A 12,824-nucleotide genomic window follows, 5' to 3' on the forward strand; every position below is an offset into this window, starting at 1 on the left:
TGTGTGTGCGCATGTGTGTACCTGTAGGGGAGCTGTAGGACACTGTTATGTCTCCGGTCAGGTCAGCGGGGGGGTAGTGGCCGTTAAGAAATGCAGAAAATGCCACAACGGTGGAGGAACCCACACCTAGGGAGAGGAGAGAGAGGTGCTAACGTTAACACACACACACACACACACATAGACAAGGTTCGGAGTAGGTACAGACACGTACACACACACATTTGACGAGTCAGCATTTTTTGTGTGATAAATTGTTTATTGAAACCATTCAATCATTACAAGCACAAGACAGGATGTGTGAGCTCTCTTCCCACTCCCATCCCCACATACATACACGCCCACTCATACCACCCGCCTACCTTCAGAACACAAAATGAAAGATGTCAGTTCTTGTTTATATAAAAATACAATAAAAGGAAAAGAAAGGAGAACACCTTTTCAACCCCCCACCCCCCGCGGTCTGTCTTCGAAGTAAACATATCACACTTGAGCCCTTTTCCCACATGCGCTTTGTACCGCAAAATGACCGGTACGTGGTCTAATGCCTGCATGTGAGAAAGGCACCGTGCCGGTATAAGCGCGACCCCGTCGTCCCCGACATTTCACCTGTTTCGACCCTGTCAGAAGAGCGGTATGCTCTTAAGGAGACGCAAGTGGAAACGGTTCCAGTCATTTTCCGCGACAGCGGTCGTTCAATCATGGGCGAGGAGTAGCCTACACACGTTGCTTAATGTTCCAGCGGGCATAATCTAATCATTCGAGCACATTAAAGCAAACTGGCGAAATGATCTTGTGATAGCCTAATAAGAGCAGTATGTCAGCTTGCTGATTTCCGAAGGCAACCCCGGACACATCAAATGAAGCCAGTCTGTAAAAACTGCTTCAACGCGACGCAGGTGAACGGATAAACATCGAACCAGCAACTATTTCTCAGACACGGATCCCAACTTCTTCAAAGTGCATCAACTAATCATTCGCGCACATCAAAGCAAACTACTTCCACACATTTCGCTTCCTGCATTTGCTGTGTCATTCGCTGTGTCTGTCCGTGGCTGCTGCTCTCGAGCAGAGAGGGGAGGGGGAAATCGGCTGTGTTGATTACGCTGGCGGCTTGACGCTGCTCTTAAGTCAAACGAGTGTGATTTATTGTGTGACAACTGACAAGCGAACTTATTTCGAGTTTTGCCGACCCCCCAAATAAGCTCCCCCCTCCCCCCGCCCCCCCAACATACAGGAAAATTCGCTGATAGATTCCCACATGCGCGAGCCGAAGTGTGAAGGGAAATGTCCGATATTGACTTACAGGTAATTTTCCGGTACGCATGTGGGAAAAGGGCTTTGGCTACTGTAGCACTGGTTCTTGAGGCACTGAGGTCATTAGGTCGGACATCTGGGATGCTACATCTCCCCAAAGTTCAAGAGTTGAGGACTTTGCTTTGTTTTGTTTTTTCCCATATTTTATTTTGTAATTTTCAGAACATAAAAAAACAAAAACAGGCTCAGACACAAAAACATACATATGATGATATCATGATTGTGAATTTCCTAAATGAATTGGTCCTCAGGAACTGGAGTCTCTCCATATGTATAACCGAGACCATGTCCGTCAGCCACAGCTGAAAAGAAGGTGGAGAGGGGGACTTCCACTCCTTCAGAATGAGTCTCTTGGCGATAGTCGTCCCCTGTGTCAGGAGGAAAAGGAACCATTCAAGCCGTTTGCAGCACTTGAGGAAACCATGAGTTTGTTTGTTTAATTCATTGATATAAGCGATTGTGCGAACGATTAATTAATTAATAGGCTGCTACGTGAACGTTAGCAGGTAGGCCAACTTACCAATAGCCTGATGCAGTAAGTAGTAGGCTATCATCTCCTTGTTGCATTTTTTAACTGGCAGATGGGGGGGAAGAAACGATTCAACTTTCACTCACCTAATTTGGCTCTCTTCCAAATAATCCAGCCACGTAACTACGTCCATTCATGAAATGATTAAATAGCACCGGGACATTAACGGTTTGTAAAGTAACTCAGACATACATGATCCAGAACATGAGTTGCCGGTGTTAAACAACAGCCGTTTTGCCAATGATGTGGATCCTGTACTAGGGTCTCAGATGGTAATGATCCGCACTCGCGGGAGTGCGCATAAGGCGGATAATTGTTTCTAAACATGCAGGCCGACCGGCTAGCAGCTGGTCATAATCCGGCTTTCACTGCATGTTTAGAAGGGGCTATAGACTGTTGTACAGCCTTAGGGAGGAGCAGAGAGGATTCTGAGCAGCCGAAGATGGCGAGTTCCGCCTCCGGCTCAAGGGTTATTTCATAGACCTTAGAGTACCAATTAGGGATGTTCATTTTGAAAAATTTCCATAATCGAAAATCAGGGAAAATTAACTATCAATTATCGATCATATTAATAATATTTTTTTAATATATATATATATATATATATATATATATAAATTTCCCGAAAAATTCCCCGAAAAATTTCCCAGAATATATATATATATATATATATATATATTTTTTACAAAATGAATGCCTATGGCAGAAAATACGAAAGACAACGTGTTCTCCTCAATGAACTCTTTTTTCAATGTGTCTCCTCTCCAACACTCTGCTGTCCCCGGCGCATGCCGGTGTGAATTCCCCATGTTTAAAACAGTTTTGTTGGCACAAAGGCCGGTGCCCAGCCAGAAAACTAGAGACTAGCTCCACCTCACGTTAGTCGGCTGTGCAATGGAGTGGGGCGAGGAGGATCGAATTCCACCCAAACCTAGTCCGCAAACAAACAAACAAAAAAAATAATAATAATAACAAAATCGATAAAAATTCCACATGATCGATTCCATTCCTTAACGATCAATTATCGATTTTCGATAACTGATGAACATCCCTAGTACCAATCAAATATTTTGGCCCAGAATCCAGATAGTGAAGGACAAAACCAAAAAGCATGGGATAGTGTACCCTCTGACACCCGACAACTATCACATAGTGGTGAGACAGAAGGGTAGATCTTGTGCAACCTGGACTTTGAATAATGAAGACGATGAGTGACCTTAAACTGCATCAGTTGGTGTCTGCTGTTAACTGAGCAGAGCTGGACTATAGTTAAGACTCCTGTCCCATATAATTTCAGACAAGTCAACATCAAGTTACTCCTGCCACGCCTCTCTAATCCTTTCAGTAGGGGCCCTGATACAGCCATCAATCAGACACACAAATCTAGAGATAAAATGCCTGGATTGAGGGGGGATTAAGATCAGGACTTCGCTTTGTTAATCCTTGCTGTGGATAGTTCAAGCATCACTACAGTATATCACGAAAATAGGCTAGCCATTTGTGAATGCTAAGTGAGTGAGGGGGAAGCCACCGTTGGGCTATCATTTTCTTGGTTGTGGTTAAGCCGTCAAGCCAAATTTTACTCTGTTTATCAGACAGGTTTAATTTAGTGTCATCGTTGAGTAACAGAAGAATTGAGTCAAGAGGAATCTGATGTCCAATATTGTCAGATATTACTGAGGTCGTTTTATCCCAGAATTCCTGGATTTTACGAGTCAGCATTTTTTAAGGTGTGGATGGGAAAGGATATAGCATACCCAACACTAACCAGACCCGCCAAACACACACAGACACATGCAGACATGCACACACACAGCTATGCTACCTTAAAACATCTCCAGGTGATGTGAGGACAGGGGATTAACAACATTAACCAGAACTTTAACTTACAACTGTGCGCGCGCACACACTCATACACACACACACACACACACACACACACAGAAATTATATGTAGCTTGAGAGAGGGGTGATGACTTGTAGCTTCCCTTCCAATGCCCCTAAACCAACAGAGAAAGAGAGAGAAGGAGGGAGGGAGAGAGAGGGAGAGCAAACAAGCTGGAGAAAAAGCAGGGATCAAATACAGACGGAGAGGAAAGGATATATTACAGCTAATGGCTTCAAGCAGTCTCTCTCTCTCTCTCTCTCTCTCTCACACGCACAGACACACACACACACACACACACACACACACAGACACACACACAGACACACACACACACAGGGCTGTGTGGTGGTGTAATGGGGCGTGATGTTCCTGAGCTCGACCTGTTACAGGTGACTGAACCTCAACTATGTGTGTGTGTGTGTGTGTGTGTGTGTGTGTGTGTGTGTGTGTGTGTGTGTGTGTGTGTGGATGTGTCGTGTGTGTGTGTGTGTGTGTGTGCATGTGTTCTAATGGAAGGTGTGTGTGTTGGACGAATGAATGTAAGGATATTGTGTGTATGTTTCAGTGTATGTGTATGTGTTTGTAAGTGTTTATTATGTCTGTCTGTGTGTGTGTGTGTGTGTGTGTGTGTGTGTGTGTGTGTGTGTGTGTGAGAGTGTGTGTGTGTGCGTGTGTATACGGAGTGTGTGTTTCTCAGCTTAATCATCCCAGCAGTCTATCTGTCTGTTACATTCAAATTAAATGTTCCCACAGTAGTAGAGAACCTCACTGACCACGCACGCACGCACGCACACACACACACACACACACACACACACACACACACACACACACACACGGGGCGAGACGAGGCCTCTTGAGTTGAGGCTAGGCAGAGCAGGAGGCCGAGATGGATGAGAGGAGATGAAAGGAGAGAGTGACGACACCTCTCTGATGGAGACGAGACAAACGATGAGAGACAGAGAGAGAGATAGAGACGAGAGATAAGTCGCTTTCACACACAGATCGCGCAAAATTGCAGTTCAGAAGGCCCACAAACCCAGCAGCCTCGCCACAGAAATTGCTTTCACACACAGCCAAGCAGCACCGCCACATTCCCGTCTTGGGGTGTGCTTTCAGGTGACCGCTCCCGGATTGAAAGGCGGGCGGAGGCATTTCCACCCAGCTCCTAGCCCAAATTAATATTTTCATAGGTTAGTGTAGCCTAGGTTACTGTATGATGAACGAATTACTTCAACAACCAAACATCGCCGATGTACGCCAGCCAACGACGTGCAGCTGCGGTCATTAAGGATCAAACTGATAAAACACGAAAGTGTTGTCCACATGCAGCATAGTAACAAGGCTTTCAATATTCATCTGATCGACTTTATGGATCACAGATGCACCATCATGTAGCCTATTAGGTACAAGGCTAATTCTTATCTTTTGGTTCCAGGTTTTTTGTAAAGCAAATTATTCCCATTAAGTAGCCTAATTAGCGTCCGTTCTGAAAGACGACGCCCGCATATCAAACAGCTGCAGTCTGCATAATGTTACTCATCGTCGGGAGAATAGTATAGGCTATAAATGCACATGACTAACGTTAGTAGTTTTTGTAAGGGAATGCACAACTGGCTAGCTAGACAGATTGCAGTTCTGGAGCTGGTTTCCAGAGGGAATATCCTCAGACCAACTCGCCACAGACAGCTATAGTCATCTTAGCTTAGCTTATTATTATATCCGTTAATTTTACCTACTAATGTCAACATCGTTTGAGCATAAAGCCTAACCTACTTATAGGCACGGAGCATTCGTCCTGGCCGCCTTTTTTTACTTTCACGTATGCCTTTCTTGCTGCATGAGGTGATTTCCCCTGTATTTTTTTATGAATGAGCTGACCATTCGCACCGTTCCGCCATTAAATGGTTCACTAGGGTATTATACCAATGAGGCACCCGGTGTTACAACCATTCAGTTGCTTGGACAAATTATCAACATACAGATTAACAAGAAGTGGGGATAAGATTCCTCCTTGACGGACCCCATTACTAACCCCAAAAGGGGCTGATACACTGTTGCCCCACTTGACTTGCATGGTCTGATGGGCATACCAAAAGGCCAGGGGCCGTATGCACAAACATTCTGAGAATCCTCTCAGAGAGCTCCTAACTTAGCCTAAAAACTTCTAGCCAGGAGTCTTAGCTTAGGGGTGATTTAGGAAAGTTCTCAGAGCAAGTCTGAGGAAGGAAATGACAGAAACCTTTATCTTAGTGAGGAGGTGTGGTTGACCCCGTTGCTGGTATGACTCATTATTTGAGAAGCTGTGATTGGTTGATCAACAAAGAAAAAAAGAAAAACACTCAGTGATAGGATGGACAGTGAAATAAAACGTTCATAGAATTTAGTCTATATTACGACATGGTGAAATTATGAATAGTATTTTATGTAATGAACTCAAATATAATACATAAAAAACTCTCAAGCCTCTTAAAAGTCCTCCTCCCTTCTCGTCCTCTCATCAGTTTTCCACCTTAGGAGCTCTTAAGGGCTAAGATGTTTTGTGAGTAACTTTTATCTTTAACAGGGTCTAGTCCTAACTTTAAGGGGAAATTCTTAGAAAACGTCATGATTCTAAGAATTTTCTTAGAATTTCGTCACTAAGAGCAACTCTTAGTACTAGGAAGCTTCATGAATACGGCCCCAGGATCCTATATAACAATGTAGCTGGGCACACCTCTTTGACCTAACATGACCATTTTTTATGATTTTAGAAGCATCAATAAAACATACAAGAACTGAAGAGTTTTGCCGTCTGTATTTTGTTTACAATTCCCTTTAGGGCATAAATACAGAGGTCAGTGCCATGATTTGCTTTAAAACCAAACTGATTGAGGAGATGAGGAGAACTTAGACTCCTTAACTCTATATATATATCTATGTATATTTATCTATATATATATATATTAGGGCTGTCCCAGCGAGTCGACGTAATCGATGACGTCGACTACGTAATTACGTCGACGCACGCTACGTGCCTCAACGCGTCACAATCGTCTCAAAACAAAAATAGTGTGGCTAATGTTAGCGGCTAACTGTTACTTGTCGTTACTTTACATGGCAGTAAAATGCCACTGAATGACCAAATTTATTTAACATTTAACCATTTCGATTTCCACTTTCTATACGGACCCCCAGCATTGGTTAGTTGTTAACGTCGTGACTATATTTATAACGTTATAACGTATAATAATAATAATAATAATGATTGGATTTATATAGCGCTTTTCTAGACACCCAAAGCGCTTCACAGGAATCATTATTCATTCACACCATTCGTACCAGTGGTGGTAAGCTACGGGTGATGTAGCCACAGCTGCCCTGGGGAAGACTGACGGAAGCGTACTCCGGTTTGAGGGCTGAATACAGCCGTGCTGTCACTCTGGCTGTATGACCCGAGTTATAAACTGGAAACCGGAGTACGTTATAAATGTTATAAATATACCGTAGTCACGTTATAAACAACTAACCAATGCTGGGGGTCCGTATGGAAAGTGGAAATCGAAATGGTTAAAAGTTAAATCAATTTGGTCATTCAGTGGCGTTTTACTGCCATTTAAAGTAACGACAAGTAACAGTTAGCCGCTAACATTAGCCACACTACAGCCGATTACCCATCAGCACACTCTTCTAAACAGGTCGCGTGCCGCATTCCAGTGGGCATTCCCATGCTTTCACATTGATGCGCATCGCTACGACCGGGCGTAGTGTTCAGACGTAAGCCTTGTTGGTGCAACAGGCGTAAGTGCACTCTGAAGACTGGTGGTCTTAACCGACGTAGGAGTTACGACCAGGCATAGTTAAGACCAGTTGGTGCAACCGATGTTGGGTGTGGATGCTACAGACACAGTCTTGTGTCTGGATGATGTGTGACCATCTTACATGGAGCATTTTGTCTTTCTCCAAAATTAAGAGCACAGTTACTGAAAATTGCACATCATTGTACTGTAAGATGATGATTTTATGTTGGACTGCTGCTAAACTCAGTTGACATTGCACAAGGTTTTTGGTATTCCTTCTGAAAGTGACTTGCATTTTATTTATTCTACTATTTTATTTTGAATTGCACTATATTCATTTTATTTGAGGACAAGCTCTTGCTTTAATTTTATTTGAGATATTTTATGTTGGACTGTTAAAGAGAATGAGATGGTTAAATAAAATACTGACATTGAGAAGTTTTTGGTTATTTATTTGTTTGGGGTAAATTTATTGTTATATAATAAAAAAAAGAATAATAATAATAATCGTTAGATTAATCGACTAATCGAAAAAATAATCGTTAGATTAATCGATAAGAAAATAATCGTTTGGGACAGCCCTAAATACACTATAGTGTATATATATATATATATATATATATATATATATATATATATATATATATATATATATATAAAGAATTATTATTATTGTTTTACCACAAGTGGTCAACAAATTGAGAGTTTGTATTGAGAGTTTGGTAGGTTTCATAGAAGAATAAGCTTTTATTTGAATTTTACTTTAGAAACAAGTCTTGCTTTTCTTTTTGTGTGAAGCGAAAAATGGTGGAGTCTACCTTTCTACCTGTTATTGACTATGGTGATGTGTTCTACATGAATGCCTCTGCTCAGTGTCTCCACATGCTGGATAGTGTGTATCATGCAGCTCTGAGGGCCATTACAGTCTGTGGATCTCTTACTCACCATTGTGTATTATACTCAAAAGTGAATTGGCCTGCCTTATGTGCACACCGCCTTGTTGGTATGTTTTGATTTACAAAGCCATTCTTGGCATAATTCCTGCTGTCATCTCTTTTAAGCTTGAAATGTGGAAATTACATCTCCGGTCTCAGGACATTCGGCAATTTGCTTTTCAAAGTCCCCAAATTCCCAAAGTCCGAACTGAACTAGGAAAAAAAGCTTGTAGGTTTTCTGCACCTACTGCATGGAACAAACTACAATCTGATCTGAAACTTCATAGCTTAGTAAGTCTGAACGATTTTAAAGCTATGGTGAAGTCTATTGAAAACAGGTTGTCTGTGTGCAAATGTTTTATCTGATCATCATAATGTTAGTTACTCAAATCTACAGGTATGTGTTTTATGTTGAATCGCTGTGTTGCTGCTGTTCTTGGCCAGGTCCACTCTGAAATAGAGATCCTTGATCTCAATGGGACAAATCTGTTTCAATAATGGCTAAATAAAAATAAAACTGATGCCCCCTTGGCATCACTTCTTAACAATTTGTTTCAACATGCAGGGTAGTCCAATAGACTTCTATAGAACTCCCACAACATGCAGGGTAGTCCAATAGACTTCTATAGAACTCCAACAACGTGCAGGGTAGTCCAATAGACTTCTATAGAACTCCCACAACATGCAGGGTAGTCCAATAGACTTCTATATAACTCCCACAACATGCAGGGTAGTCCAATAGACTTCTATAGAACTCCAACAACGTGCAGGGTAGTCCAATAGACTTCTATAGAACTCCCACAACATGCAGGGTAGTCCAATAGACTTCTATAGAACTCCAACAACGTGCAGGGTAGTCCAATAGACTTCTATAGAACTCCCACAACATGCAGGGTAGTCCAATAGACTTCTATATAACTCCCACAACATGCAGGATAGTCCAATAGACTTCTATAGAACTCCCACAACATGCAGGGTAGTCCAATAGACTTCTATAGAACTCCAACAACGTGCAGGGTAGTCCAATAGACTTCTATAGAACTCCCACAACATGCAGGGTAGTCCAATAGACTTCTATATAACTCCCACAACATGCAGGGTAGTCCAATAGACTTCTATAGAACTCCAACAACGTGCAGGGTAGTCCAATAGACTTCTATAGAACTCCAACAACATGCAGGGTAGTCCAATAGACTTCTATATAACTCCCACAACATGCAGGGTAGTCCAATAGACTTCTATGGAGACAGTCGGCATGTGTGGGAACGCCCACAAAATGTTATACGGCTGGCGCGCGAGTGGGGTAAAACCGCCGATATATCTCAATGGGCTGACTCACCCAAGGAAGGTGCTGCGGCTCTAAACTACAGGTTTGGGGGTTCTAGAGCAGAACACAAGACGTCTGCTCAGATGTGCGTTTACTGCGGTGGTTAAATCCCTGATCGTGTCTGCCTGGGCTGGGCTATCAGCTAAATTCTAACTTTGCTGAATGGATAGAACGGGAGATGTACCCCACCCTGACCACGCCCCCAGCCAGGCTGAGCCAGCTAACCCAGCGTCTATGACCAGACATCACCTCAACCTATAGAACTCCAAAAACATGCAGGGTGGTCCAATAGACTTCTATAGAACTCCCACAACGTGCAGGGTAGTCCAATAGACTTCTATAGAACTCCCACAATGTGCAGGGTAGTCCAATAGACTTCTATATAACTCCCACAACATGCAGGGTAGTCCAATAGACTTCTATAGAACTCCCACAACATGCAGGGTAGTCCAATAGACTTCTATAGAACTCCCACAACATGCAGGTTAGTCCAATATACTTCTATAGAACTCCCACAACATGCAGGGTAGTCCAATATACTTCTATAGAACTCCCACAACATGCAGGGTAGTCCAATAGACTTCTATAGAACTCCCACAACATGCAGGGTAGTCAAATGGACTTATATATACCTCCCACAACACGCAGGGTAGTACAATAGACTTCTATATAACTCCCACAATGTGCAGGGTAGTCCAATAGACTTCTATAGAACTCCCACAACATGCAGGGTAGTCCAATATAATTCTATAGAACTCCCACAACATGCAGGGTAGTCCAATAGACTTCTATAGAACTCCCACAACATGCAGGGTAGTCCAGTAGACTTCTATAGAACTCCCACAACATGCAGGGTAGTCCAATAGACTTCTATAGAACTCCCACAACATGCAGGGTAGTCAAATGGACTTATATATACCTCCCACAACACGCAGGGTAGTACAATAGACTTCTATATAACTCCCACAATGTGCAGGTAGTCCAATAGACTTCTATAGAACTCCCACAACATGCAGGGTAGTCCAATATAATTCTATAGAACTCCCACAACATGCAGGATAGTCCAATAGACTTCTATAGAACTCCCACAACATGCATGGTAGTCCAATATAATTCTATAGAACTCCCACAACATGCAGGATAGTCCAATAGACTTCTATAGAACTCCCACAACATGCAGGGTAGTCCAATATAATTCTATAGAACACCCACAACATGCAGGATAGTCCAATAGTCTTCTATAGAACTCCCACAACATGCATGGTAGTCCAATGTACTTCTATAGAACTCCAACCACATGCAGGGTAGTCCAATGTACTTATATAGAACTCCAACAACGTGCAGGGTAGTCCAATGTACTTCTATAGAACTCTAGGGATGTAGATAACCGGTTTTAATGATAACCATGATAAAATTCCTTACAATAACCGTACCATTTAAAATTTTCATTATCATTAAAACTGTGGTACCGTGATTACAGTGCTTTGAAAAACATGGTGAATACTGATCATCATCAACCAAAGTTGACAACAGTCTCCCAGATGCAGACGTGCAGCCTTAGATAAATTATTTCAGTGAGTGTATCAATCCTTTTTGGGTCTGAGTTTTCAATATAAAATGTTGTAAAAATGATTTCAGTGAGTCACTCAGGACGTATTGAACATTTTCGGAATTTTTTTACGAATACCGCGATAATGCGATAACCGTGATAATTTTGGTCACGATAATCGTGATGTGAAATTTTCATACTGTTACATCTCTATAGAACTCCCACAACGTGCAGGGCAGTCCAATAGACTTCTATAGAACTCCCACAACTTCTGAAGTCGATGCCACGGTAGTGTGACAATGAAATAAAACGATGTAAGGGCGTTTGGGTCGGGGTGGAGGATGAGGGTCAGCGTTTGCCTTCGATGACGATGACCAGGGTTCAAACCCCAGCGTTTTCAAAGTACATTTGAAGTGTAAACCACATTTACACTTTTAACAAATGTTTTTCTTATTTAACCAAGACCAAACCGTTTCTCTAACCCTAAGTTGTTTTAGTTGCCGAACCATAACTGTAACACAACTTGTTGGCTACGGTCTCGTGGCGTCGAAACATAAGGGAAAAAGTGTACCCAGTACGTTAACGAGTGACGCCAAGGAGCCCTGAACAAACGTCAGTATTGGAGTTGGGAGTGAGAACGCGTTGCTCTCTCCCTCTCCTCTCTTTTCAACTGGCCTTCTCCCTGATCACTCTGTTCTGCTATCCTTCCGCTCTTGCCTTCTCTCTCTCCATCTTTCTCACCACCCCCCCCTTTTTCTCTCTCACTGGCTCCCTGTCACTCTGCCTGTCTGTCAGCAGCAGGCTTTTAACCTGGGAGTCCTGGAGGTCAAACTGGACAGACTGCTTTAAGTGCTTTAAGTGTTCCCAGAACCATTAAGACCAACAAACAACACAAGATGAGACGAACACTAATCCCTCCCTCTCTCTAACCTGTGAGCTCCAGGTGACGGGCCGGTCTCCGTGGCCTGCAGGTCAGCTTTGGTGTCAGTGTGTGTCCAGGTCCATTAACACCTGGGTAAGACTAACAGCATGGCGGAGACCACAATCAATTAGGAAGAGGGGTGTGGGGGGGGTTCACGAATGCTGGGAAATGTGCATTTAGTGATGTTTTCTCTCCCCCCCTCATCTATCTCTCCCTCCCCTCTCTCTCTGTCATGCCCTTAGCTGACCTGGAGTTCATGTCTGAAAGTGGCTTCTCTCTCTCTTTCTCCCATGGAAGAGGTGAGAGGTGAAGAGGTGTGGATATGGGGATCATACCACACAAGGAGGTGGGAGTGGTCGAAGCATGCAGTGTGTGTGTGTGTGTGTGTGTGTGTGTGTGTGTGTGTGTGTGTGTGTGTGTGTGTGTGTGCGCATGTGTGTGCGCATGTGTGTGTGTAGTATGTGTGTGCTTTCTGTTAAGTGAATTTGTCCCAATACATTCCTGGTCTGCTACTGCTTTACCTCTGTGTGTGTGTGTGTGTGTGTGTGTGTGTGTGTGTGTGTGTATGTGTGTGTGTGTGT

The 12,824-nt window shown here is 43.0% G+C and overlaps 1 protein-coding gene across 1 annotated transcript in view; it reads right to left on the reverse strand.

Annotated features, from left to right (window-relative positions):
- The window catches only part of bbs9 (Bardet-Biedl syndrome 9), a gene marked incomplete at both ends in the record, with an annotated part of 588,136 nt that overhangs the window by 406,674 nt on the left and 168,638 nt on the right, over positions 1 to 12,824 (reverse strand). Inside the window, one exon of the mRNA XM_083636722.1 lies at positions 22 to 126. Within this exon, the coding sequence (XP_083492848.1) occupies positions 22 to 126 (105 nt within the window). The remainder of the gene's footprint in view (positions 1 to 21; positions 127 to 12,824) is intronic.

The sequence above is a fragment of the Poromitra crassiceps genome, assembly GCF_964638095.1.
Source record: "Poromitra crassiceps genome assembly, chromosome: 1".
In the NCBI taxonomy this organism is placed as follows: Eukaryota; Metazoa; Chordata; class Actinopteri; order Beryciformes; family Melamphaidae; genus Poromitra; species Poromitra crassiceps.